This window comes from Anoplopoma fimbria, chromosome 24, assembly GCF_027596085.1.
Source record: "Anoplopoma fimbria isolate UVic2021 breed Golden Eagle Sablefish chromosome 24, Afim_UVic_2022, whole genome shotgun sequence".
NCBI classification, from domain to species: Eukaryota; Metazoa; Chordata; class Actinopteri; order Perciformes; family Anoplopomatidae; genus Anoplopoma; species Anoplopoma fimbria.
In genome coordinates this window covers 18,482,468-18,509,108 of record NC_072472.1, presented here as the reverse complement: position 1 = coordinate 18,509,108, position 26,641 = coordinate 18,482,468, and the positions used below count along the sequence as shown (strand labels likewise).

The 26,641-nt window shown below is 42.3% G+C and overlaps 3 protein-coding genes across 7 annotated transcripts in view; all 3 read right to left on the bottom strand.

The window, feature by feature from the left end:
• Positions 1 to 795: 795 nt before the first annotated feature.
• LOC129113937 (oligodendrocyte-myelin glycoprotein-like) lies at positions 796 to 3,048 on the bottom strand. Its single transcript, XM_054626423.1, has 2 exons — positions 3,041 to 3,048; positions 796 to 2,194 (listed from the first exon to the last, which is right to left on the bottom strand). The coding sequence occupies exons 1-2, from the start codon at positions 3,046 to 3,048 to the stop codon at positions 796 to 798; spliced, it is 1,407 nt and encodes a 468-aa protein (XP_054482398.1).
• Positions 3,049 to 4,854: 1,806 nt separating this feature from the next.
• Positions 4,855 to 7,538, bottom strand: LOC129113944 (serine-rich adhesin for platelets-like). Its single transcript, XM_054626431.1, has 2 exons — positions 7,377 to 7,538; positions 4,855 to 5,993 (listed from the first exon to the last, which is right to left on the bottom strand). The coding sequence occupies exon 2, from the start codon at positions 5,983 to 5,985 to the stop codon at positions 5,200 to 5,202; it is 786 nt and encodes a 261-aa protein (XP_054482406.1). The 5' UTR covers positions 5,986 to 5,993; positions 7,377 to 7,538; the 3' UTR covers positions 4,855 to 5,199.
• A 4,699-nt stretch (positions 7,539 to 12,237) lies between these two features.
• The window catches only part of ksr1a (kinase suppressor of ras 1a), a 28,875-nt gene continuing 14,471 nt past the window's right edge, over positions 12,238 to 26,641 (bottom strand). For 3 of the 5 annotated variants that reach the window (XM_054625937.1, XM_054625933.1, XM_054625936.1), the window contains exons 3-20: positions 25,448 to 25,595; positions 24,865 to 25,354; positions 22,970 to 23,151; positions 22,034 to 22,103; positions 19,865 to 19,948; positions 19,614 to 19,675; positions 19,418 to 19,527; positions 19,060 to 19,228; positions 18,323 to 18,371; positions 18,155 to 18,218; positions 17,365 to 17,622; positions 17,089 to 17,285; positions 16,893 to 16,989; positions 16,497 to 16,630; positions 15,933 to 16,064; positions 15,683 to 15,818; positions 15,414 to 15,547; positions 12,238 to 13,977 (exon numbers count right to left, since the gene is read on the bottom strand). In XM_054625937.1, coding sequence (XP_054481912.1) covers positions 13,971 to 13,977; positions 15,414 to 15,547; positions 15,683 to 15,818; positions 15,933 to 16,064; positions 16,497 to 16,630; positions 16,893 to 16,989; positions 17,089 to 17,285; positions 17,365 to 17,622; positions 18,155 to 18,218; positions 18,323 to 18,371; positions 19,060 to 19,228; positions 19,418 to 19,527; positions 19,614 to 19,675; positions 19,865 to 19,948; positions 22,034 to 22,103; positions 22,970 to 23,151; positions 24,865 to 25,354; positions 25,448 to 25,595 — 2,523 coding nt within the window. In that variant the 3' untranslated portion in view covers positions 12,238 to 13,970. Of the gene's footprint in view, positions 13,978 to 14,783; positions 15,548 to 15,682; positions 15,819 to 15,932; positions 16,065 to 16,496; positions 16,631 to 16,892; positions 16,990 to 17,088; positions 17,286 to 17,364; positions 17,623 to 18,154; positions 18,219 to 18,322; positions 18,372 to 18,707; positions 18,750 to 19,059; positions 19,229 to 19,417; positions 19,528 to 19,613; positions 19,676 to 19,864; positions 19,949 to 22,033; positions 22,104 to 22,969; positions 23,152 to 24,864; positions 25,355 to 25,447; positions 25,596 to 26,641 lie in introns of those variants that run through there. The other 2 variants (XM_054625938.1, XM_054625934.1) reach the window with 2 other exon arrangements.

Sequence of the window (26,641 nt, the reverse complement as noted above, 5' to 3'; positions counted from 1 at the left end):
TGTGATCGAAATACAGAAGCGATACTTTCGTTAAAGCTAGTGATGCAACATTGTCCGTTTGTCAGCCTCCCCCATCCCCTAGATACACAGAGTCCCTGTTGGTCCCTGTTATGCACGTGGTAATACCAGTTTCTTACATTCACCCTGTCCAAAGGAAAAAATCACACCTCTGGTGAGTGATATGGTTTGTTACATGAAACAAGTAAGCAGGCATCAAGGACATCTATTCAAATTGGCAAAAAAGTCTAAATAAGTCATTTCTGAGAGCCATACCTTTTTGAGAGCCAGTGCACTAAAATAAAAATATATATTACCACAATATGACCAAAGCAAAATCAGCCAAATTCTGCTAACATTTAAAAAAAAAAAAAAAAAAAAAAAAAAGATGCATATTCATTTTTAGGTCATAATGTGTATTGGGCAGAATTGAAATGGGTAGAATGTAGTTGCAGATGAGCACAGGGCTACATTCAGTTACATAATAAACCGGTACCTGGATGTATAGTGCCATCATGTGCTTAGCTATATTCATTACAATGGTATTTTTTTTCATTTGAGTGGAGCCTTGTAGAAAGTGTTGTTAGAAAAGGTACTTCATCGTCGTTATTTTTGGCCAATTTTTACAAAAGTAGCATCATACCATACTGAGAATAGCAGGGATTGTTAAATTTGTATTTCAAATGGCCTTTTGGCTTGGAAAGTGGGTAATACACAAACATGGACATACTACAACAGTCAGCAGTCTTGTGTGTGCTGTTATTGTTTGTGCTGAAAGTTCACAGGTGGTTTTGTCTTTCAGAGGCCTCGCTGTAGAAGGAGAGACAAAAGAAGTCCCAGGTTGTGCAGGTAAGGGTGCAGGGACCGGGTAGCAGGAGGCGGGCCGCCGTTGCTGATGCCGCTGGGAACGGACTGATTCTTCCTCCTCACGCTCCTGGTGCGAAGCGTGGTTGTCTTCTTTGTCTGAATGGAGGGGCTCTCTGTTGTGAAGAACTGGTCTGTGGCCAGCGTCATGGCGGCCCTGATGGGCGTTTCAGTAACGAGGCTTGTGTCAGGAAAAGAGGATGAGTCGCTGGCGTGGAGTGAGTCAGCAGAATCGGTGTGGAGCATGTGGTCTATGGAGGCTGGGCCAGCAGATGCAGAGAGGTGATTGATAGTGAGCCGAGTTCTGGGTCGCGGGGTGGAGATGCCGATGGGTGTTGCTGTGAGGGGGTGGTGCTGCGTAGTCAAAGCCTCTTCGGGGAATTGCGAGGTGCTTTGCAGGGCAGAAACAGACAAGTACCACCACCCAGTGACGCCGGCCTCAGGGGGCATGGAGCTCAGGTCCTGGGCGCTCGCTGCAAGGGGAGGCAGGTTGTAGGAGGCAAAGTGCCATCCTCCAGTCCTCTCAGGGCGCACCCCTCCGCAGACAGGCTGGGTGTGGCAGGGGCAGCCCAGGACGCGGGTAGGCGTATGCTGCGTCCAGGACAGTAAGTAGGTGATGTCGGCATAAAGGTGACAGTCCCAAGGGTTGTCGTCGAGAGTGATGACTCTAAGAGATGTCAACTTGTCAAAAACTCCAAACGGCAGCGTGGAAAAGCGGTTGGCATGCAGATAGAAGTGCTGTAGTCGGAGGAGCCGATCCAGAGATCCGGGCAGCACCTTCACGAGCAAGTTGTGGGACAGGTCAATGTTCTCCAGGTGCACAGGCAGGTTAGTGGGCAGAGTCCAGAAGTGATTGTGGCTCAGGTTGAGCGTGCACAGATTGGTCAGCGTGTTGTTGATGAAGATGGCCCGCTCCAGCTTGTTGTCCGAGAGGTCAAGCAGCCGCAGATTCCACTGGTGGACCGTGTCGTTCTTGTCCAGCAGCTGGAGGCGGTTGGAGGAGGCGTTTAGCTGCCAGAGAGAACGAGGCAAACCGGCGGGCAGTTGGCTCAGCCGGTTGTGAGACAAATCCAGGAAGCGGAGGTGGGTGTACCCGGTGAGCTGGCCGTCCAGGTTGTGAAGTCGGTTGTGGGACAAGTTGAGGGAGCGCGTGTTGTGCTGCAGGCCATCGGGAAGCTGTCTCAGGCCCCTCCACGAGCAGTCGACCTCCCTGTGGCTGCGGCCGCAGGAGCACATGGAGGGGCACACGGCTAGGACACGCAGCCCCAGCAGCAACACAAGCAGGAGTTCCAGAAGGGCCTCATTTGGGGGGAGCTTCAGCAGCACATGCCTGCTGAAAGAGAGATAAGGGGGCAGGACAGGAGAATGTTAGGGTTCGACTTACACAGCATCCTCTTTACCTCCAGGAGGCACGCTGTCAAATGATTCCTGCAGAGGGATGAATACTGGGAGTGTATCTGTAGGAGAAGCACAGTGACTGCAAAACGCTGTGCTGAATAAAAACTGGTCTCATCATTGCTATAAAGCTCCACCCACTGCCTTTCATTCCCATAGAGAAGCACACACACACCTCTTAGGCACATTTATGCTGTACATACACGCACAATCTGCTGAACGTTTTGCTGCACATCACTGCATTGCTTGCAAATTCACATTACATGCCATATTGACTCCCCTAAACATGCAGGAATGTTTTTTTAAAATGCAAAATTCTCACATATATCAGTAGCAGGTCGAAATGCGTCCTTTTTTCTATAACTGTTAAAACATTCGACCTGATCTGCAAAGGGATATTTCTAGTCCATTCAAGAAAACCATTCATCACTAAAGGATGATAAATCCCTGTAGTCATTTTCTCTGGCATCAGTTTGCGTGTTCAGTCATCAGTGGTTGTCAGAGCAGTCAGTCCCATGCTCCCAGAGGAGGAGAACTAGCTCAATAGATGGGTTGTTTTAATGACTCCACAGAGAACTCATGCATCAGCTGGTGCAAAGGCAGGCAAAGACACAGCCAGGAGCTCTACACTGCTGAAACTGCAGTGTGCTGTATGAGAGCCAGGGTGTGGCAGAACGTGTGTGTGCTTGTGTGTGTGTGTGTGTGTGTGTGTGTGTGTGTGCTTGTGTGTGTGTGTGTGTGTGTGTGTGTGTGTAAAGAGTCTATATATTTGTCCATAACTCACCTTCTCATCTTATCATTCCAGTCACTTTTCTCTGCTCCTCTTCCTCCGTCCAGCCGCTCTTCCCTCTCCTGCTTTCAAGCTCGGGACCAGCTGCTGCTCTGCCGAAGGTGATTTTTTTCTTCTATGCCTTAATTCCCCTCCATAGAATTTGACCCCTTGCTCCCTTGTCCAGTGCGAGGGTTTTTGATGTTGCCTTCACTGCTTTCCAGTTTGTCCTCCCTGAAGAGTCGTGAGTTTGATATTGCCCTTATGGATCTTTGAGTTAGCCCGATCAGGCACTGCAGGCTTTTGGATTTACTCTGTGCAGTGGAAGTGAGCGGGGAGGGGTGGGGTGTTGGTGGGGTGGGGGGGGGGGGGGGTGGGGGGATGGGGGGAGTATCAGGAGGGGGTAACTAAGGAGAAATGGAGCGCATAACAGAGGGGTCCCTGCACACAAGGCTGCTACAAAAAAACCCTCCTCCATCCCTGATCTGGCAGCTTTCAGGATTTACTTCTGCATTTAAAGAGACAGCTATTGTTGTGGTTAGATGAATTGAACGATTTAAGTCCTGTTTGTACTCATAATGAATTAGACTGTTATCAGTTATCACCCAAATCAATATTACCCCCCTCTAAAGCATCCCTTTACAAAGAAACACAGTGCTTTAATTGGTTGTTTTTTCCCCCGTGTAAATGTAGACACCGCCACAAAAAAAACTTTAAGATTCATTGCAGAGGACTCCAGTCCACTGCAGCTTCCTACCTGTCATCTGCAATACAGGCAATTCTCCATGCTGCACTGCATTGCTGTACTTCTACCACACATCATCGTAGGGTCTCTAAAGGACACTACAATAGTGATACAGACGGCCATTAGGGTTTGAAATGTGGCAAAGTCAGCATCAGTGTAGATTCCTGATTTATGCAACCACGGTCTTTGGTCAGTTGTCATTTAAATTACTTATACCCATATGTACCTCTTTTTGCAGTGCTTTTGTTACTTCCTCACACACTTCTCTGTATTTTCCTCTCTTGGATGCCTATACTTCCTGAAGCTGCCTGCACCAGATTGAGTATCCTGTCATTGCCCCTTAAAGTAAGCCCTCAAAGTCAAGAGAAACTATAGAACATGCTCAATGCTAATACCTGATATACAATCAGGAAGTATTTTGACATTAACTTTCCCTGAAGATGGCTTTTACTGGATCCCATCTCTGAGCTTGCACATCACCCAGAACTAAAGCAACTCCCTCCCTGCAGTTACTGAGAAGGTACAAACTATTCAGAGTTTTTAATAAGGGGATCACATCCATCATGACGTAGAAAGTGAGCAGATGAACAAATATCTGCACCAGACGGCGGAAACAACCGCATATTGGGCTTTTGAAAAGGTTTTTTGTTTGGCTTTGTCAGCTCTGGCTGAGGTGAAAGAGAGCGTTCTCTGCCCGGAGGACGCACATTCTCTGCTTGCTAATCAAGCAGACCTCTCTTTTTTTCTGTCTCTCTTTCTCTCACACATAAGAATGCGCGCACACACACACACACACACACACACACACACACACACACACACACACACACACACACACACACACACACACACACACACACACACACACACACACACACACACACACACACACACACACACAGAGACACACACCTGAATTTAAAACTAAGTCTTAAACGTGAGGACTGGCCAAATGCCCATCATTTCCCCAAAAGTCCTCATTCTGTTGGTTAAACGGTCCTCACTAGGAAGCAGGTACAAGAACACTCGAGACACACACATACAGACATTTACACACATAGCTGCAAAGTAATAAAGTCAGGACTGAGATTACAGGTTGTTTATTTCTCTGGTTGTTGCATATATCATATTTCAAACATGTATTTACATCTCAAAAAGTAAAATGTGTGAGACATAAATGATACAAAAGTGTATTATAATAACACAAATGTTTCAAGATTCAAAAAACACAATTAACAAAAAAGATTTTTTTTAAACCGGAAATGCTCAGCGCCCAGTTTGACACATTTGGCAGCACACGCAGCTGTTCAACTTACTGTAAGGCAAAAGCTGATTAAAAAAGTGTCCTTTATTTACCATAAAAGGGTCGTAAAGCTAGAGGGAAGTTGAGGCAGGTGCTCAGGAAACTCTTTAGCACACATGCACAGCTCTACACCTCCTCCTTTGGTTCCTCTGTGCCCTTAGAGGAAGGGGCTGCCTCGGCTTCGACGGACTGGGTATCACTGTCCTCCTCTTGTGGCTCTGAAGAGGCTGCATTATCCACAGCGGTTACAGGTGTGGTGGAAGCTTCCTCACTCTTGGCAGTGTCTCCTACCTCCTTCTTGTCCTCCTCACCAGTTTGTTCATCCTCGTTTACTTTCACTGCCTCATCCTTGGTTCCACTGTTTTCCACAGCCTCCTGTGTTTGGTTGATGTCAGCCATTAACACAGTGGTCTCTTTGGCTTCTGTCTCCGACGCGCCTTTGCTCTTCTTGGCGGTTTCCATCCAGTATTCGGAGGTGCTGATCAGGTCATTATCGTTGCTCAGCGTCTTGATGCGTCTGCTCATGCGGCACACCTTGTAAATCAGCAACAGAGTGGAAATCAGCAGAATGGTGCAGGCTATGATCAGTCCACCCGCCACAATGAACACCGGACGACATTCCTTCATGTTAAACATATTGATAGGTGTGCTGGTGGATGTGGCTCTGGTGGATGTGGCTCTGGTGGATGTGGCTCTGGTGGTTGTGGTGCTGGTGATGGACTGTTTGTGAGGTGAAGGTGGGGTGCTTGGACGACTGGAGACCATGGGGACTGCTTTAAGTGACGAAGCAACACTGATGGAATCAGATGTGGCATGACTGCTGGTAGAAACGGCAGTAGTAGATATATTTAGAGCTCCATACAATGCACCCAGGATTTCTATGCAGATCAACAGGAAGAGCAGGCCTTTCATGTTGGTATCTGAGAAGACACAGGAAGGCAGTTTATTGCAAAATGAGATTTCGAATACAATTTTAATACAATCAGAAGAATAAAAGAGAAACTGCAGACACAGTAGCATCTGAAATAATCTATGGGGGCTGGGCAGCCATAATCAACCAAAGGTATGTGTTTATACTTAAGTTTGTTTCCTCCACATCACCAGTGGTGGAAAGTAATATGCAAATGTTCTCAAGGATTGTTCTTACGTATACTTATTTCCCTTTTTTTTGCTACTTTATACTCCACTACATTTTCAAGGCAAACATTGTACCTTCCACTCTATTATACATATCTTGCAGCTTTAGCAACTAGATACTTTTCTGATTCAAATTATTGACATAAAATATAACCAAATAATAAATCATGATACAATACAGTAGATAAAGCCACCCAGCAGTATATCAGTTACACTAAGCCCCACCTTACAAACTGTAACAATTAGGTAATTCTTACAAAGTAATGCATCCATCGTTATAATTCATTGATATATAATATAATATTTATGATTCTGAAATGGACCATTCTGCATTATGAGTACTTTAAGTATATGCTAATACTTCCGTACTTTTACTGAAAGGAAATTTAAATTTTTATCTTCTATAATATCTTCGTTTTTGTATTATGATCTTAGATATTTTAATTGGATTATTTCCCTCTATAAAACCATGTACAGTTTAAAAATAACTTTGCAACCATTTAGAAATTAAGACATGGATTTCTTTTGGATTCATTGGAAAAGTATGCCGGCCTAAAAGACCCATCTGCTGAAAGTCTGACTAGCTACTGAACTGCCTTGCTTCTCAAGGTATGTTTTTTGGGGGGAAATAAAGTCCAATCAAATGGAAAATGTATACTGGCTAACAGGCTATACAAAGGACAAAGATAACACTAAGCTGAGAATTGCCTCCATGGATCTTAAGCAAGCTAATATCATTGCTGAACATGCTGACATTGGAACCAGCTGCTGTCCTTTAAAAAATCTAAAGCATAGTTTAGAAAATGTTCAGGCGCAATGTACTGTCATTTTTATGTCATTAGAAACATCGGAATAATTCTTTAACATTAAGAACCTTGTGTTGTGAATAATTCACAACACAAGGTGATGATGATGTCAATTACACGCTAAAAAGATGTTGATGACCCTAAAACGGTTTACTTTATATTGCATAATACACAAGTCTTTAAATTAAGCAAAAATATAATTATTTTATCATCAGGATTTAGGACAGAACCATGCAAAAAACTAACTAAATATACAGTTAACATGTATAACTTCTGACTAGTTTAAAAATCAAGCTGATACTATTTACAAGATAATGTTTGTTTTCAAAATAAAAGTATGTATTCATTTATATCACTTACATTGTTGAAGATCTTGATATAGTTCCAAGAAGAAAAAGGTTTTGTATAAATGAATATGGGCACAATATGATGCGAGTAAAGTGAGATGAGCGAACGACTGGCGATGTCGAATGACAGTAATCTAAATCAGCGGTACACTCATACGGCTATCTTCTTTCTTACTTCTCCATTTGTACTATAATAAGAAAAGGAAGTGGTTTGAGTGTTCTTTTTGGTGTAGTCACGCAGACATCTGTCGGTAAGCCGACTACAAAAAGTTGCAGGCATGCTACATGCTCACTGAGCAGCTAAACAGTAAACATTGATGTTGACCTATTTACTGACTGGCCATGTCATTTCATGCATAGTTTATAATAACTTTTGCTTCTTACTAGTGCCCACAGAAATTGTATGTGTATATATATATATATATATATATTGATATGTCTGTCTTCTTCACTGTCATCTACTTATTCTTGTCCCAACCGCAATTGCTCACAGATGACTTCGTGCATCGTTTAATGCCTTGTACCAATAATGCAAGGCCTTTTGACACTTCAGTCGTTGAATACCACATGTAGCGGAAAATGTTGAAGCACTTCTCACGCACACTAAGGTCAGCCACAATTATACAGTAGGAGCCATGTTAAACATCTGTTCACTGAGAAAGAAATTATATATATATGGATATTTGTATAAGTAATTAGCATTAATTACAAGTGTTTTATAAGGTTCCCCTTTTTGTTTCCTCTGTGTATTCGTGGTAATGTTTGCACCTGCACTGACACATTTAGGGGGAAATGCTTGATTTGTCAAGTTTTGAAATGCTTGATTTGTCCCTGCAGATGACACTAGCTACATGCAAGACAAGAGCTAACAAACTGATTTCATGGATCAACACACTACCTGCTCCATTAGCATCTGTTTTGCAGGTATTAAGCTTAAGAACCTTAAGTGTATAACTCTGCTGGTCAACCTGCTGTGTTTTTAGACATCAAGGCAATGACATCAAATATCAGTTTGGACAATCATGAACATAAAAAGGAAATGAAAGTAACTTGATAATAAAAATGTATGATGGAATAATAATGTTGGCGTCTTAGTATTCAAACAGAAGGGCGGAGGCAGTTTTACAAGTGTACAAGCCTGTTAGTGCTGGAAGTAACTCTACTAGTCATTAATTTCAAACTATGTACTTCATACGGTAACCTGTACAAGTACTCGTCGTTTATTTCAAACAAAGTACTTTATACAGTTACCTGTAGGAGTACTAGTCGTTCACTTCAAACTAGGTACTTCATACAGTAACCTGTAAGTGTACTAGTTGTTCATTTCAAACATAGTACTTCATACAGTTGCCTGTACTAGTACTTTTCGTTTATTTTTAGTATTGTATTCCATACAGTAACCATCCATAAGTACCAGTTGTTGCTATTGCAGGAATATCAACTTTTCCCGAATGATATTCTGACGCTGACTCAGATTTTCCCCATGTGAAGGGACGTGAATGCGTGTCTGCACTTGTAGAACAGCAAATAGGAACGACTTCTCTCTTAAATGACCAATTATTGGCCAAAGGTGTTCAGTCCAGGGCTAGATTTCCTAAAGCCTGAAAACAGAGCCAAGAGGAGGTGCAGAAGTCTAGTTTCCTCTCAGACCACTTGAATTACAACACACTGATAGGTTAATATGGAATTTTTGCAGAGAGACTCCAAAAAAAGTAAACTGCTTTTGAACAAAATTGTTTGAAATCAAGACCAAACATCCATAAAGATAAAAAATAGAGACATCATTGTTAGAATGACACAAATAAACAAAGAAGGAAGGACTGAACAGGTGAGAATGTCAACTTCTACACTTGATGCCGATTTAATTTGTTAAAGCTGAAATCCAGCAAAATATATTTTCAGAGGAAGTGAGAATTGAAGGAAGGCAGATGATTTAATCTCAAAAGCCCCTAATATCTTCCCCCAGAGTGATGGAAAGTCCCACTTGTCATTAACAACCATCCCAGTATAGGCAAGGCCTGAGAACCTTTAAGCAAGAAGGCAATTAAAGGTGCTTTACATGAGATGGAAAGTTATTAAGAAAAGATATACGAAAAAATTAGAATGGAACAAAATAAAATAACATACAAGTAAATACTGAATTATAAGAAGTAAAACACAACCACAGCATAAGTTAAATTAAATAAGGCAGTGACATGGGTGAGAATTTAATGCTAGCTTTAACCAGCACTTCCATTTTTATCAGTGAGTTGCAAAAGGGGTGAGGCAGGGGTTGAAAGAGGGAGGAATCAAAAGGATGATCACTGAGCTGGTTGTCAACGCACTGACATGGAGGCTGCTGTGCGTCAGGCTGCATCCTCTTAGGCCTGGCCGATGGGGGGGGAGGCCATCTGCCCTGAAAAGATGCTTGCCTCCCTAGAACAGGTCGAAGTTATCAATATAATTGATCCCGTTCAGAACGCTAGTTTTGCTGAGTTTTGCATGTGTTGAGCACTAATAGGCTGCTGAACTTGCTGATGGCTCTGTTGGCCGTTAGAAGTGGTCGTCTTATAGGAAACTAGACCTCCAGTTTGGCCAGACAATTAAACAGCTCAAAGAAATCTTTCTTTCACGCTTCTGATTGCCTCTAAAGACATCACTGGCCCTCAAATGTAGATTTATTTGATACATTTCTAAGTATTCATCAGTTTTTGGTTGGCTGAACTGAATCTATAAATCTCGCCCACTGTGGGACACTTATCCTTAGATATAGCACCCATATTTTCCCAGCAGGTAGAAATCCAATTCACAGCACATGACACAAGAAATGAGAAATTTATGGTGTCATTTGGAGATAGCTGCATTTAAATCTTGTCGTGTCGAGTTCTAAAGAACAAACTCTCCGGCACAATACATTGGCAGAGTGTTATGGTGTTAAGAAGACTTCTACAGCATCGAATATCCTTGTCTCGAGCACTGCAATTCTTCTCTAAAAATTTATGACGGTCTAATTAACTGATTCTGATGAGCAGAGAGGCACAGTGCAGTCCAGGGCACGATTCTGACAGCCACTAAGTTACTGTTTGGCTTGCATTGTGGGTTGCAGGGGGAAGTTCAAAGAAGATAATCTCAACACAGTTGATTTATTATTTAAAGGAAAATAATGCGTTGGTTCTGAACATCAATATTCCCCACTGGTGAACCATCAGGCCTGGAATTCAGTAACGGCTCATAACAAAAACAAATGGCTAATTGTTGTTAGCTTTGATTGCCATGCAGGGAGGAAAGGACAGTCTTTGTCTGGCCTCCCAGTGAAGGAAACGGTTTCCCCCTCACCAAATGCTGGTCATGTGATCCAGTACCAGTTGGAGTCAAAGAGCTTTTGGTTGCAGTGAATCATTAGCCAGGATACAAGGTCCTTTCTTTTCTGTTGGATTGATACCAGTATGCAGAAATCAATCCATCTTTCTTACTCGTCGCAGTCGCAGCCACACTTCAGATGCATCCTTACAGATAACAGGTTTCAAGGACTGAATGTAAGCAGTATTTATCAATTTACGGACAGCTCTCAAGGTCTCATATTATAAAGTTTTTTGATAGTCATCACAAAAACGCTGCATAAGCACAAATGTGGAATAAAAAAAAGTCCTAGGTTTTATTTATGAAGCGTATAAAAGCATTTCCTGCGCCAACAGGACATACTGTTCTGCTATGGATTGCAACTATGGATGAATGTGGATCAATAAACCATCCAAGCCAGACTTGGAGCGTTGTACTGGTAATGTCAATTTTGAACCAGATAATCTGCTGTAGAGCAGAGATGTCCTCCTAAATGCAAACTGAATCACTTTCCCCCCCCATTCATTCTGGAGAAGGTTCAGATATTTTAGCTGCCAAATTTACAGGTTCAACTGGTTTTCAGATTAAGGAGATAGTCGCTCTTATTCACGTAAACCATTTTAGGTAAACGAATGATTACTCTTTCTCACCCGAACATTTCATACAAAGCCACAGAAATATCTGACCAAACTTAATGTCAGAAAACAGCCCAGTTCAGAATACAAAGCCTGAAGCCGACTGTTCTTTTATGTTGGGTCTTTATGCCCCCTAGAGGCAAACTGAGGTTTAGACATTACACAGCTGCTGCAAGCTTATTCATAGCAGTCTACTGAAATGAGCTTCAATGGTTAACAATGACCTTTGAAATTAAGTTCGACAGAAGTTTGTCTTTCAGTTTTACCGTTTACAGGGACTAAATTCTCAAGCAGGACAAATATAGACATGAAACCCACTTGGTGTGCTTTTATAAGCCGTACATGTGTGCTCTTCTTCCTAAGCATTCCACAGTGGGAGACAACCACCAGCTTTCCCACATTTCTAAATGGCCTCATTGATTGGTTTGTAAATTACACTTGACATTTTTTCACCTTTATTTGACAGATAACAGTGCAGACACAGCGAAGAGAGAGAGGGAGAGAGAAAGTTCCCAAGGCTGTAATCGAAACCCTGGACGCTGCAGGTACATCGCATGGGCTGTAACCACGAGGATACCAAGACGCTCCACTGTGCACATCACCATATCCAAAGCCTGGAACGTAATATCTAGCAGTTATAAATCCATTGTTTGGATATGAGACTAGAAAAATGTGCTTTTTTTTATCAGTTATTCCGTAGCCTCACACTGCCGAGAAGGCAATAACCGCATTGCAACAATAAAACTGAGTCCACTCTATTGTTACATGACAAGCCTCATTTTATTGTCTTTCTTGGATGAAAACAGAAACAGCGTGTACAGAATGGTAGTCACATGCAATACAAAAATATGAATTTTTACAATAACATAAAAAAACATGTATTGGCCCATTCTTAAAAAAAAAAAAAAAAAAAAAAAAAAAAAAAAAAAAAAAAAAAAAAACTTGTACAGCTTATATACAGTATTTTATACATGAAAAAAATATAAATATATATACAAATCTGTAATAGCCTTAGCAGTACCTATTCAAAAAAAAAAAATTATTTGTATTTTATATAGAAAAAGTTTGTACAAATATTAGAAGAACCATGTTCATTTGCTATACATGAAATAATGTATATACATTACATACCATTGGATTTGCAACACAACATTTACTGCAGTCTTTCACAAAAAAAAACCCTACGTATTCCAGCACAGGACGCCCACCTCTGTTGCACGTGCACCCACACCCACACACACACACACACACACACACGAACAAACACATAAATACAAGCACACCAACTGAAGCCAGCAATCACAAACAGTAAACACAAGCGCGCACAAGAGGTAATGTTTTAGGAAGATATAGGACACTTTTTGCACCAGGTTCCTGATTTATACTTTTTTTTTTGCCCACAGAATGAAAATCCCTCAACTTCTTGACGGAAGTATCTTTCTAAATAACTCATATTCTCATAAGGTGCACTTTACACATCAAAGGATGGACATTTAACCAGCTTGATTCTATTCCAATGCGGATTGTGAATGATGAAGGGAATATTTCACCTGTGTTTTTTCATTTCAGCTGTTAACGAACAGAAGTCTCCATCAGTGCCCCCCCCCCCCCCGTGTCTCAAATGCATCCAATAAACTATTAATTAATTAGGTTAACCAGGTTATACTCCAAAAAGACAACAAACAAGTGAGCATATCACACTGTCCAAGCCTCTGAGACCCCCTGAATAAAAAAAAAAAAAGAAAGGAAACACTGCAAATATGACTATTCAAAACCAAACTAAACAACAACAACAACAACAACAAAAAGAGTTCATGATTATTATTATTATTTCTCCTGTTGACAAAGTGCATATTGTGCCTAGACATGAGCTGGTGACCATCTACGCACATGCCATCACACACACACACACGTTAAAAACCGAGAAGAGAGGCAGTTTGCTTGAGAACATCACTCAGCCTGCAAAACGTGTGTGAACCCCCCACCCTCAGGGAAAACACAGATAAATGAAGCGGTCCGTCTGGTGTTTGGGGTCCATTTTATGTCCAGCAGTGTATTTTTTTGTTGTGTTTTTTTTTTTGTGTGCGGTTGTGTTCCAGAGAGGAAAAAGAGCCGTGTGGTCAGGGGCCCAGGCGAGAAACAGCCACATTACAGCAGCACGGAGGAAGGTGAGCAGGGGGGGGGGCTGAGGACGGTGCAAAGCCATCAGTGGGCGTGGAACCGCAGCACACCAGTCGGTCCCAGCACAGACACCACGAGCCAGTAATTCACAAAGCCTCAAGAGCCCGGAACAACGTTACAGAACAGAAAGAAAAAAAAAAAAAAAAAAAAAAAAAGGAAGGCAAAGAGACATCAGACGGAAAAAGGAGGGGAAAGCGTGAAGGACGACAGCTGTGTCCCCTCAACCCTCCCTCCCTCCCTCCCTCCCCGCCGTCACACCTCGCTCCACCGATCCTCTCTTCCCCGACAACAAAAAAAAACAAAAACGCAACGGTTAGACACGGAAGATCAGACTGTGGATTAGTGGAAGCAGTGTCTGTTTCAGGCAAAGGCGATGATGCTTTGATCAATCCCGTAAGAGTTAAGGATACAAGAGCATGCAAGGCAGTCCCGGGCTTTTTTTGTTTTGCATTGCTTATGTTTCAGAGTGACTGCTACAACCTAGATTAGAAAAAGAGAAAAAAGAAAAAAAAGAGAGAAAAAAAAAAAGAGCAAAGGGAAAACACAAACGTTAGACGGTTAGTGAAAGTGTAACAGCTTTACAGTGAAGAGAGCATCATTTGAAAAAGCAGGGAGATATCACATACATATAGATTAGTTAAGAGGATGATCAATACATTAAAAAACAGGTCAGGCTATGTGAGTTTAATCAACAAACTGTTGAGAAGATTAATTTCATCATTTTATGACCATGCAGACCTCTTTAAGTCATTTTGCTTCCTTTAAAAGAAAGCTTGCATCCCTCCCATCATCCAGTAAAACAAGGACTGATGGTGAAACCCTTCACTACTGGTAGCTTGTAGTCTTTAGGCAAACACCACAGAAGCAAATTATAAATAAGCAGAAAACTAATCTGGAAAGTTGGAATGAAGTCCTGTCAATAAATGCATAGATGGGGTCTGGGTAAAAGGATAAAAGGAGAATGTAATCCTTTCTGGTTCAGAAATGTACAGTATCACAAGTATGGTCGAATCACACGCCGCGTAAACTTCAGAAGATAAGTCACAAAAAGGCTCATATTTGTAGCTAGACTACAGTGAGAACAAGGAAATGAATTAACTGAGGGATCACACAGTTAACCTCTTCCATCTGCTATTTCTAGCACAATTATGGTACACACACACACACACACACACACACACACACACACACACACACACACACACACACACACACACACACACACACACACACACACACACACACACACACACACACACACACACACACACACACACACACACACACACACACACACACACACACACACACACACATTTATGTCCTTGTGGATCGGTCTCACGAGTCTTTGCTTGTCCTGCCAGCCTCGTTTAGGAAACTGGAAATCGCCATGACAACAAATGATCCAATCAGACTGCGCGGCGGCATGTGATGTTTCTCATGACATTACAAAAGTCACGCCCTGTGATACATTTTGCTGTCAAAAACACGCCGCGGGACATTTGTCAGAGAGTTCTATGTGACAATGCATAAATTAAACTTTACGACTCACATTTACATATGTAAACCACGAAAGTTCACATTGGATTAGAGAGCAAACAACAGCAGAGCTGAGAAGAGCTCTGCCTCGGTGCAGAGTGACAGAGCGCATTTGGGTCATGGGTGATGATGAAGAACTTCAAACATATAGAACTTACGCTATTGTCGAAATACGTCAAACAAATGTAAATTCACGAATCCTTTTCATAAATAAGACTATGTAACCCCAACACCTAATCCCTAAAAGCTGCAGTCAAGCAAGTGTACCACAACGAACCAAAATATGTACAATGAGAACTCAGGGAATCTTTCATTTTCATGTTGTGTTTTTCACACATCGAGTGTCTTCACAACGTCCTTCATTTCTGGATACCTACTCTGCAGACTTCCAGAAGTGTCCCGGGTGGGAGAGCCTGCGGTTGAGCTTAGGCAGCTTCTCCAGCATGTCGGCCAGCTGGGTGAAGGTCGGCCTCTCCCTCAGGTCGTACGCCCAGCAGGCAGAGAGGATCTCCTGAGACGAAAAAACACTTTTGAGTCAACGCACTGAGTCACCAATCAATGAGGATCAAGCCAAACAAGTTTCACAGCATCTTCACAATCTCTGTTTCACTGTTAGTACTTCAGAAAACAATCTTTTTCAACTCACAGAGACCTCCTTGCCCAGACTGATCTCCGCCAAGACCTTCTTTATGCCCTCTCCACTCCCCACCTGCCAGATGGTAGCTTCCACATGCTGGTTGGTGATTGGCCAGTCACGAGCTTGAAGTTCATACCAAATGGTGCTTAAAGAGGGGGAAAGAATTGTACGTATAATTATTCCATCAAATGGTAAACTCTCTGAGTGAAGACAGCTCTTTTCAGTCAGAAACAGGTGTGACAGAGTGTGCAGAACTCACCCGAAGGCGTACACGTCTGCTGCGGTGGAAAAGGGGAGGCGGTCCTCGTTGTTACCTGGGCTCATCCTGCGCACAATCTCTGGTGCGAGATAACAAATCCAGCCATGTGGAAGTTTGAGTTTGTTCTCACGCCTGGATAAAAAAAGAAAAAAGAAGGTACACATTTGTCAGTAACAAATCAAATGGAGTGGAAAATCGGAGTGGAAAGATGCATTAAATAGAGTGGAAAATGCATTAACTAAATGTAGTCCATCTCCATCTCCTGTGCACAAAATCTATTGAAGCCGTACACAAAACAGAGGGGGGAATTTAGAGAGTGATGTGTTCAGAATGTACTTAAAAAAAAAACCAAGGTAGTGCTGAAAAGAATTTGCATTTTACAATCAGGAGACTTCAGATTTTGCAAAAAAAAAAAAAAAAATATATATATATATATATATATACCGGCTGTCTCGGAAAAGCTTGCTGGACTGGAAGGCCTCAGCAATTATTACAAATCAGTGGAGCTCCCCAGGTAATAGCAGTGTGGTGTGAAGAGCACTTTGGCTGAGTGGCGTTTCTTACCTCCCCTCCTGAACAACTCCAGAGATCCCAAACAGCCCGAAGTCTGTGATTATGACTTTATTGGTATCATGAAAAACGTTCTTTGACTTCAAGTCTTTGTGAACAATCCCTTTAGCGTGCAGGTAGCCCATTCCCTGTATCGCAGGACAAAGATGGGATTTTGAATTTACAAACAGAAGAGCAAAATAAAACATATTTTAAAATAGAAAGAATTGTAATAAACATCATATTAATATTTGCCTTTGTTATGATAGAGATTTACTCTTTCTTATAATGAAAATATTTCTTAGCATGTGAGTCATGAAACTAAACTAACTAACTCCACACTTTTAAGTGCTTGGATAGTTACAAATGCATCAATGAGAGGTTTGAATAAATGTGAAACAATAAAAATACCTTTACAATCTCCTGCGCAATTTGTCTCGTCTTATTAATATCCAACGTGTTTTTAGTGTCTCTTACGACTGAATACAGTGTCCTCCCTTTACAGAAACTGTGGGTAGAGAGAAGAAAACAATTAAATAAAAAATGTAAACAACATCTTTGGGTTAAAAGCACTTGAGAGGTGTGTTTGATATATTTGGGCTCTCACCTGGTGATGATGGCTAGGTGAGGCGGAGCCATGCAGGCCCCCATGAAAAGGACCACGTTCTCGTGCCTGGTCTGTCTGTAGTTCATCACCTCCTTCTTGAAGAGCTTCAGGTGGTCCTGGTTGTTCCCGTCAATCTCAAGGAGCCGGATAGCTACCTCGCCGTGCCACCGCCCCTTATGCACTTTGCCCCAGCGGCCCTGTGTGAACCGACAACAACTTCAGCAGGAGTGCCTTTTTCAGAATACGTTGATGTGCTAATAACGTCTAGGTCCTCACCTTTCCTATTAGCTCCCCGAGGTCCAGCTGCTCGAAAGGGATGTCCCACTCCTGCAGGTAGACACTGGTCTGACTGGCCTTGCGGGAGATGGGACCCTTCCACTGGTTTCCCCGAGAGCTGGGCAGATCGTCCAGCTCATCGCACTCGCCGTCAGAGCCCACGTTCATCCTCATGTCCTCATCGTCGTCCTCGTCTTCGTCCTCCTCGTCCTCAGCTTCGGGGTCTTCGTCTTCAACCTCAATTTCCTCCTCCCCTTCCTGTATGGTGATGGTGTTATTAATCTATTGCGCTTACTTACTGGCATTTGTTTACTATTCTTAGAAATGAAGAAAATACTATTTTTCTACCAAAGAAAATTGATTAATTGTATATACAGCATCTGCATCTTCCTATTGGGTGGTTATATATTTTGTCTTGTGGAGGATGAGTCAATACATTCGATAACTGTGAGCAAGCTTTGAATTATATAGGTTACAGGCTTTTTTTCCTTTGTCTCCAGCTTTGTGTTGCTGTCTCAGACGTAACATGGTGATATTTACATCCAGCATCGTCACAGCCAAACAGGTCAAACCTGGTTCCAATAAACAAATGTCTTATCTAAGATTAACAAAACTAAATGAATCACCTGAGTCTTCCTGTCCATCAACTCATTGATCGATGAAAACATCAGTCTCCGACAGAATGTAATGCAAAGATACATTTCAGAAATATGTCTCTGAACATCCTCATTACACCGACATTTAAACCTGACTTTTGTAGCGTGCGTAACGCAACATGTTGCAACATTACCTCTTCGTCTTCATCTTCTACCAGCTCAGAGTGAATGTCATCCGCCGATTGCTCGATCTCACTGCTGTGACACAGAGAAGTGATATCAGAGGAGGCAAAATCCAAGAAAAATGTATTAATTGAACTACTGTGTCATGAGTAAGTGAACTTTTAATACAAATGTCTTACACAGTGTCTTGGAGGACATCAGGGTGCAAATGAGCAGGACTGGAGACATCTGTAGAGGAAAAGGAGATGGTTTAGGAAAAATTAAGAGTAGTAAAATATATCCTTTGTGTTTCCCCCCTTTTTCCCTTTAGGAAAGCCCCACCACATGCAGAACATGACTGCTCATGCAATTTCCCACTACCACCAGCAGGTGGTGTCATAAGGCCGTTAAGTGTCAACATGCAGGCCTAGTGCTGGTACACAGTGAGAGATAGTTGGACTGAGTGCTACAACCCTAACAGCAAACATGCAGAAGAGGAAGAGAGCTACGGGGAATCTACAGTTTGGAGAATGGAACGATGGGAGAATAGCAACGCAGGGTGATGTTTCAGGACCATCAACTCACCGGGGAAGATAAACTGCTGTCTATGCTGAAAGTAACAGGCAGCTTTTGCGAAAGAAAAAAAAAAGTCCGACAAGCATGACAGGGAGAAAGACTCTTGGTTAGAGAAGCTTTGTATTAACAGATCTTGTAAAAAAGCACAGTTGTTCTTCAGTGTTAGAGTCATGTATGGAGAGAGAGAAGGGTGTTTGTGGCCTCTACTATTAAATTCAGTTAAACTGGAAAAGAAGTTTAAGGACAATAATCTGTATGATTAGGAACAATCTAGAGCCCAATGTTAGCATGCACATTTCAGTAAGTACAGTGTTTCTAGATCTATACTGTGTTTCTTTATCCAGGCGTTTGCAAGGCTTACCTGGGAAATTAAAACGGATGTCCCGATGGCCTTTGGGCGAGGGGTTGGGTGGTGGGGTGGCGCTTGGGGGGCAGCTCTGCTGGAAGGGTGCGGGGGATGAAGGCGTGGACGAGGTGGTGGAGGACGGATTGCTGCTGGAGTCCAGTTGGTTCAGCACTGGAGGATGATCCTGGTGGGGCACAGGTGGATGCAAACGACACTAGTCAGAGCTGATATTAGAGGTGACATCTAATTTCAATTCTATATTGTATTAGTGGAAGCCCAAACAATGGGGATTCTGGCAAAAGTCTTATTTTAAAAAGGTCTACATAAAGTGATATGGTGTGCTGTAATGCAGAACTCCTGAGCCATGTTTCACCTTTTTTGTAATGGCCTTGGGTAGCGTGCCAAACTGCGGTGATTCTGATGGCCGGTCCACAGGGTTGTTTATATCAGACGGAACGGACTCAGTCCTCCGAATTTTGGCGACTAGAAGAGGAATTGGAAATGTCACAACGTGTATGCACGATACATTGAGTCCATCGACTGTAGTTTAGAGGTAGAACAAAGCTTACTTGGTAGAAAGGAGATTCTGCAGGACGGCGCTTCCTTTGTGCATTTATTGTGGCACTTTAACCTGCAAAGAGAGTCAGAAGAGTATCAATATATGCCGCCTAAAAACCCTCTTCCATTCCAGCTCCATGTACTCCCACGGCCAAGGATTGAATCCTGCTCTAACACGCCACTGCTCGACTATCTCAGTCAATAACAAAAACACTTAAAGTTGAGTGACATACCATTTAAAAAGAAAACATTAAAAACTCACCGACAGTGTTTACACTTAACCCCAAACATCATGTTCTTCTGGCACACCTGACATGTCTGGGACAGCCAGGACTTGGTGGAAAACCTATACAAACGCAAGCATTTTATTAATAACAAATCTAGGATGTTAGCTTTGTCATGACATAAGCTTAGGATAGAACATATTGTGTGGAAGAGAAAGATCTACCTATGGGAGGCCGTTTAGGCCATAATTCATACGTGGTCTTACATACAATGTCAGAATCTCACACAAACACTATACTCTTTCACACACATTACCATACCTTCTTAAATGTACTGTCATACTCTCCTTCATTTACTGTCATACTTTCATACATAAATGACTATTCTCTCTAACACACACAAAAACACTCTCTTAAATGCACCATCATACTCTAATACACACACTACTATTCTCTTTTATAGTTGTGTGCAGTGAGAGTATAGTTGTGTGTGTGAGAGAGTATAGTTGTGTGTGTGGTGTGTGTGGGATAGTAAGAGTATGTGTGTGTGGGAGAGTAACGTTGTGTGTGTGGGAGAGTATAGTTGTGTGTGTGGGAGAGTATAGTTGTGTGTGTGGGAGAGTATAGTTGTGTGTGTGAGAGAGTATAGTTGTGTGTGTGTGAGAGAGTATAGTTGTGTGTGTGAGAGAGTATAGTTGTGTGTGTGGGAGTATAGTTGTGTGTGTGGGAGAGTATAGTAGTTGTGTGTGTGAGAGAGTATAGTTGTGTGTGTGGGATAGTACAGTTGTGTGTGTGAGAGAGTATAGTTGTGTGTGTGGTGAGTAACGTTGTGTAGTAGAGAGTATAGTTGTGTGTGTGGGATAGTACAGTTGTGTGTGTGAGAGAGTATAGTTGTGTGTGTGAGAGAGTATAGTTGTGTGTGTGGGATAGTACAGTTGTGTGTGTGAGAGAGTATAGTTGTGTGTGTGGGAGAGTATAGTTGTGTGTGTGAGAGAGTATAGTTGTGTGTGTGGGAGAGTATAGTTGAAACGGAAGTGAGTTTGATTGAAAAGGAAGTAGTTCTAAATTCTCAGTTCCTGATTGGCTTATACATAGAAGAGGGATTTCACGGACACGGGCTGAACCATTGAGCCATGAGAAGATGGTGAACAGGGAGCGACTTAATGAAGCCATAGGCCTCTTAAGCAATATTTTAGATACTCCAAATGTTGTCACATCATTGTCAGAAATGGTGGATCAAAGACGAAAGTCATCCACAGGGGCCCCTTCTAACTCCTGGCTAATTGAGAGAAAGGTTTGTATCCATCAAGTTCACTAAATAATCTGTCCAAAATCATGCTGTCAGGTCCCATGCTGTCACTTTCTCTTATAATGTTCTGAACACACCGCATTGTTATACTGAAAAAAATAGTAATGTCCTCCTCATTAGCCTCCACGAACAAAAACTGAACATGAAAAAGAAGGTGAATAAATAAAAAATATCATGGCTGCCTCCTATACTGTTCTTACAGAACTGTAAACTGTTCCTTAAAAGTGCTACTTGTAGCTCCAATTTAGCTAGCAGTGCTCTGGGCAGGTACAGGTTTTGTTTTCAAGGCTGTAAACCAATCAGGGAATGAGTATTTAAACTGTCTTCCTGTTCGATCAAACTGACTTCCTATAAAATTATACTCTCTCACACCCAGTACAATGCCCTCTCACATAAACTATCATAAGCTCTCATAAACACAAACATTGTCTTTCACATACACTATAATTTGCTCTCACACACACTACTATACTCTCATATATACTTCAATTCCTCTCTCACACACACTATCATTCTTTCTCACATACACTACTATACTCTCTCACACACTATCATTCTCTCTCACATACACTACTATACTCTCTCACACACACTATCATTCTCTCTCACGTACAGAAGTATTCCATCTTGCATACACTACTAGAGTATTATATTGTATGCTTAAGAGTATGATGTTGTCTATGTGAGAATAATAGTGTTTTTCTAAGAAAGTATAGTGGGTTATGTAAGTAAGTTTGATTTATGGCCCAGACAAAAGTGTGTGTGTGAGAGAGTATGATTGTGCATGTAAAAGTGCATAGTAATATGTGTGAAAGAGTTTGGTGGTGTGCATGTGAGATTTTGACTTTGTATGTAAGACCAAGTATGAATTATGGCCTACACGGCCTCTCATATCTACCTGTGTGTGACTGCTAGGCCGATGTCCCTCCTCACTGCTTGTGGGGAGCCGCGATGCCCTGCTACGTTATCTAGCCAGGGAGAGGGAGGGAGAGAGATGATGAGGTTATGTCGATAAAGACTGGTATCTAATGACGTTAACAAAGTGGTTAAATAAATTATTAAAAAACGGGGTCAAACCACATTCAGGTTATATTCAAGCCAAAACACAAAACACACAGACTTGAATGCATATGAATCTTAAAGAAAAAAGGCCAAAGCGCTCCAAAATGTAATGGGTTCTTTTCTTGGCCCATGCTAAACCCTTTGACCAAGTTTTTATAAAAATCAAACGGAAAATATACCCTCCTTGGCGTAGGTAATAATAAAGGTGAGGGATCGTCATTTTTCAAAACAATTAAAAAAAACAATGCTTATTTAGTATATAAATCCATTATTTTTGGTCATTTTGGATTAAAATTAGGGGTGTTCGAAAATATTGATACACTTGAGTATTGCGATATTTCATTTTGTGAAATCTTTAATCTTTAATTCACAGTTAACATGCAAAGATTCGAGGCAGACAGAAGTTCAGATTGCACAAAAAGTAGTGCATGATGTTGGATGTGGTAAATGCAAATGCAGATCCAACTGTTCTGACTGCATAAAAAAGTTAACTTATTTTACTCCAGTTTTATGCATATGGTGATGAATTCTTTAGACTCTTTTTTCCCAAAATTAAATAATAAAAAAAAATGGGCACACATCACCTTGCTTACAGTATTGCAGTATATTGTATCGTCACACCTGTATCATTACACGGATCATATCTCAAGATTCTCGCAAATACACAGCCCTAATAAACAGGCTATTTTTGACATGTCAAACACGCTTATTCACCAAATCAGCAAAAAAAAAAAAAAAAAAAGGAAAAAAAGTATACACCGTCATGACTTACTCTTAATGGTGATGTGCTCCTCAAGGAGGGTGGGCGTGCCGGGTAGGGTGTAAGATGCTGTAGTGGTAGCTGGGGTGACTCCAGGGGTTCGCGCAGACATGGCGGGGTAACGAGACGGCAAGTCCTCACATCCATTCCCGTTAACTTGCATATTCAGTAACAACTTATTCTTTTTAACACACCTGCACAGAGGGAAAGCAAAACAAATTGGAGTATGAGTAGGTCCGGTTTACTGGCAAAAAACGAGACTGGATGCAAGAGACGGTTTTGCTTGAGCACCAGATTGTATTGGGCAGGTTATGTAAGGGCGAGAGAGAAGCACGTTGGAGTACCTAAATAGCATTAGCACGGGACAGACAGGGTGACATCTTTAACACCCAGAAGTCACAAAGACTGAGGCAGCAAGCAGTGCCAGCTTCGTGGTTTATACACACGCACACACATGTGAGTGTTTATAAACCCCGGGCGCTTCATTGCAGCCCACTGCTCCTCCGGGATGGGTCAAATGTAGAGAACCGAATTTCCCCATTGTGGGACTAATAAAGGCTTGATTATTATTATTATTATTAATCAGAGTTGGAAAAACAATGAATTTGTCTAATTTAATCTAGATTTCTGTTCTGTCAGCTATTAGACCTGTGACCCGTTTATCAGATTGTAATATACCTACAGTGTACAAAGCCAGGATAAACTAGATTTGCTGTGCTTGTGTTAGATGCATTTGATATATGTCAGCTGTATTTACTCCAGCCTTTGCCAGTTTTTTTTTTTTTTTTTTCACTAAAGCTTTCCATAAACAGACAGGATATTATGGATAAACATGTGGCCTGTTTGTGTATGTGCATCCAATCACAATAGGGAGAAAAAATGAGGGAGATAGAGAGGGATAGCGATTGTTTGTGTGTCCCGCCACCTCTGAGCATTAGTCCTGGGAAATACTTCCTGTTTTGACATGAGTCATAATCTCTGGGAATCTGTGTGGAGGATTAGCTCCACTCATACAGCCAGAGCAAAGGAGCAACAGGCAGGATGTGAAAGGATGTGGGAGAGGGAGAGGGAGAGGGAGGGAATGTGAGCGACTCTGAGAGAAACTCTGCTTCTGTGCTCCTGACGCGGCTCAAGACTGATGTGAGAATGAGACACTGGAGAAGATGCTTTCAGGAAAAACTGCAGCAGCTCATCAGTGGGCGACAAGAAACATGCTGCTGCAACAGTAACCCAATTACAGTAATGCCACCATGATAATGCTTGTTTAAGTCGGCAGCCACTACTGCTATCGGTTTCTTTCATTTCTTCTTTTTATAGGTGTATTGTCGGTTTGTACAATGCTCAAGGATATGATGGCATTGTATATCAGAATCAGCTCTTTTGGCCAAGAATAAGTGCACATACAAGGAAGTTGACTCCCCTATTTTGCATCCCTCTCTTAATGTACTTACATAGAAATAAGAATAGTTAGGGGCAAGGACTACAAAGCTTGACAGATAGAAGACAGAAAGAAGAAGTGAAAAAATAGGTGTAAATATAAAAAGGAATACAAATAGTGCAAAGAAATAAATACTGAATTCATATTCATTCAAATTGCTTAGACCTAAACAGGACATTCATGTTAGCATCAATGTATCACTTTATTAGATTATATAGAAAGGGGATTTTTCATGCCCGTCATTAGTTAAAGAACAAATGAGTTTAGGTGTAAACAGCAGATGAGACCTCCGGCTGTGATAAAGCCTGTGTGATATAGTTTACGAATTGCAAAGATAATGCCAGCTAACTAAAATATACTGTAGCTCTCCTCTCACAGCACTCCCCCCCCACACTCCCCAGTGCCCTAAACATGTGGCAACAAAGCCAACAGTGGAAATGTTGGACCAAACAGCCCTCTGAGCACCTACTTGTTGGTGGGTGGGTCCTCGATGCGGTTGCCCAGCTGGGACTCGTGGCTTTTGCTGCGCGTCAGGGTGATGTTGGGGAGGAGATGCAGTACTTTGCGGGACGGAGGCGGAGGGGTGCAGGGGGGCTTCAGTTGGTGGCGCCTCTTGGAGGGCGGAGTTATGGGTGGGGTGGAGGTGTGTCCGTGGAGCCGGGCTGCGCGGGCAAAGGACAGGGGGAATGGATCCGTTAGGGGGCTTTCGACGTGGCCGTATGATGCCAAGGCCTCAGGCGTGGGCACCGCCGACACCGAGCCCGAGCGGGGATGAGGGAAGGTGGCGCAGGGGGTGGATGGGGTGGAGTGGATGGCGGATGGGCGGGCGAGGGGCGAGGGGCTGTGAGGGCGGAGTGGGGTCCCAAAGCCGGTTAGCTGGTCTGCGGTCAGTAGAGAGCCACTGTCCCTCCTTGTGGGCTCGGACAGCCAGGGACTACCGTCTTCTCTCAGTTCACCTCCTGGACCACAGACAGCAGAAAAAAAACCACCATCAGTACGAATAGAATGTGATGCATGACTGCTGCTGATGCTCCCGTGAAGTGAACACAAACCTGATTCAGTGGCACTCTTCAGACAGGAGAGGGCAGCACTCAGCCTGGCACATTCTTCTGAACTGGACCCTAGTCTTCGCATGGAATCCCTCACCTGAGCACCTGACATCTGCAGTAAGGCATCCAGAGACAACTTTGCTTCCACCGCCTGCAGAGGAGCAACACAGAGAAAAGGAGAGAATGTATGTTAGCCTTTTTCCTGTATCTAAAACTCTAAAACCACTACGGTGGGACGTTATAAAACTGATGACATTTGCGTCACGTGAGGATTGAGCTGTTTATAAAACATCACCAAAATACTTCTGTTGAACAGCAGCAGCGGCCTCACTACCATGGGCCGGTAGCAGGCTGAGAGTCAGCTTTTAAAAAGGGCAGCATGTTACGGTATTAAATAGGTCATATAACCCCTGTTTTCATGGAAATCGGTGGTAATCCTGTATGTTTGGGGCATTTATCATGCAGCTTCTTCCACTTAAAAAGGCAGATTATTCAGTACTACATACATGGTCTTATGCCTGTATCAGCATATAGTAGTAAAAAAGTATACAGACTATATTTGAAGTGATCAAGGCCATGCAATACTTTTTTATTCTGCTATTTGAGAGTCAGTTGCGTTTACTCAGTATATCCTAACTAACACTATGCAATGGGTGATAGAGCGATCACCGTACAGAGGTGAAGCAAACTTTGACAGCAGCTAACAGGAAGACAACAGATATCACTCAACACGACGTTGTGCAAGTAGAGATTACATTAGCGAGGCAAGATCAGAGTGGGAGGCAGACTGAGGATCACTGGTAGGCTGCAAATTAGAAAAAATTATATAATATCAGACACGACACGGATACATGGCTGCTAGGACTCAATACACGCTCATCACATTCCCACCAACCACCTTTATCATTTGTCACGCAAACATCTGCTTGTGACAACTTGTCAAACTAGACATTATAATCATAATCAACTATTGTATCAAACAATGAAGAGACAGCTAAATGCAGCACTCCAGAGAGAGCGCAAGAGGGTGTTGGATGAGTTGTTTTTTAAACTAGCAGACAGTAAAACGCCCCAAATCAACAGCTACACATACAATAGCAACAAATTTATGGTGGAAATGTACATTTTATAACAACTTAAAAAACACTGAACGTTGTGATTGTGTATCTGTACTTATGAATTAGGTCATTTTCAATA